Source organism: Anneissia japonica, unplaced genomic scaffold (genome assembly GCF_011630105.1).
Source record: "Anneissia japonica isolate Jap-2015-1 unplaced genomic scaffold, ASM1163010v1 scaffold284566_len1590_cov171, whole genome shotgun sequence".
NCBI classification, from domain to species: domain Eukaryota; kingdom Metazoa; phylum Echinodermata; class Crinoidea; order Comatulida; family Comatulidae; genus Anneissia; species Anneissia japonica.
Window position 1 is genome coordinate 1 of NW_022755163.1, and position 1,590 is coordinate 1,590.

At 35.8% G+C, this 1,590-nt stretch overlaps 1 protein-coding gene across 1 annotated transcript; it reads right to left on the reverse strand.

Annotated features, from left to right (window-relative positions):
- Positions 1-444: 444 nt before the first annotated feature.
- Positions 445-1,444, reverse strand: LOC117123343 (basement membrane proteoglycan-like; the record flags this gene model as incomplete). The annotated part of the gene is made up of 2 exons (XM_033269229.1): positions 445-1,040; positions 1,323-1,444. Coding segments are annotated over 2 exons (405 nt in total), but the record flags the coding sequence as incomplete, so codon positions are not given.
- Positions 1,445-1,590: the final 146 nt, after the last annotated feature.

Consider the following 1,590-nt stretch of genomic DNA (forward strand, 5'->3'; position numbering starts at 1 on the left):
TCATAATAAGCAATTAGTAGAGCTCCGCATAGTACACTATAGGAAAATTATTATATGAAGGTTAGATTTAATGCTTGAAAAAATGTTTGAATGCATTAAAACTAACCTAAGTATAATAATTTTAAATAATAATTAGTAATACTATCTAATATTACGGTTACACATGGAAATCAGTAGCTCACCTAGGCCTAAAATTATCAAATTTAGTGAAATCAAACATGGTCTACCTACAAAGAACTTACTTTTGTTTGTCATCGCACATTAAAAAAAAAATTGGAGGCAGGTACCTAACATAACATAGGATCCGCTGTGTGTCCAGCAATTTTTGTAACATTCGTAACCGCCTGCATTCGTAACCATTTGCATTTTATTGGAAAAATTCGTAAGATTAATTATGAGCGTTGATTGGTAGCCGGCTCGTGATCAAAGGTACCGACTGGTACTGAGATTCAGTCACTTACCTCGGCAAACTATTTGATGACATAGTAGCTACTTTCAGTAGCCACAAAATTAGTGGACAGTGGGGAATAGGCAAATAACACTGGGAGTTGCAGTGATGATGTCACGATTGACTTATAAAGAATAGATAACAACAATATGTAAGCAAACACTTTATTACAATTCAGTGAGTATTCCAAAAATGTTAGTACTATAATTATTGTTAAACTTCAATCTATTGATAGGATTGATTGAAATAAATTTGTAGTTTGAGTATTTAGTATAAAATGCAATTGCACAGTGGTTTCAAACCCAGGGTTCACAGGCCCCAAAATATTGGGGTCTGCCAAGTCAAAAGAGTCAGCCGGGGGTCCACTAGACATTGACCATAAGTAAACTTAGAACTGCATGTCTGTTGAAGACTTTTAACATGTCCCAAGGGGCCTGCGAATACAAATAGGTTGGGAATCACTGCAATTAGCACATGGCCTCTGACCTGGCATGACAGCCCGACATAGCCAATGGGACAGTTGCATTCCTCCACTGTCAGCACCTTCTCAACACCTTGGTCTGCAGCTATGTCTAGAGAAACATTCATCAGACTGAAAAATATATAGATGAAGATTAAAGCATGGGAAATTGCAGGGGCAGATGCACAAAATCAAGTTTTGTTTTGTTTGTTGGTTTTTGTTTTGTTTTTTTGTCTTTTGTTTTGGGGGTTGTGTTATTTAACAAATGATTGGAATTATGATGTTAAGGTAGAAAAAAGTTTTAACATTAATATGGGCAATACACCCCGTCAAGCTTACCATTTTGGGACCCTTGATCACTTCATTTGAGGTAATACAGAAGAAAAAACTATCGCACTTTTCTTTGAAACTTACCTTGAGTATTCCATTGAAATGTGGTACTGTGCTCGGATCTGTAACATCCTTAGGTTCGCCAGCACCATCATAAGGTCTTCACGAGTGACCTGCCCACCACCCAAGGTGTACTGGAAATTACCCTAAACAAACAAAAAAAAAACATATCTATTAATTTGTAGCAAACAATTTTAAGAATAAATAATTGTACTGGGCCCACTAGTAGAACAGTAACATTTTACTGAAGTAAAATACCCAGTATAAAGAACAAATAAAGAATAATTATCAG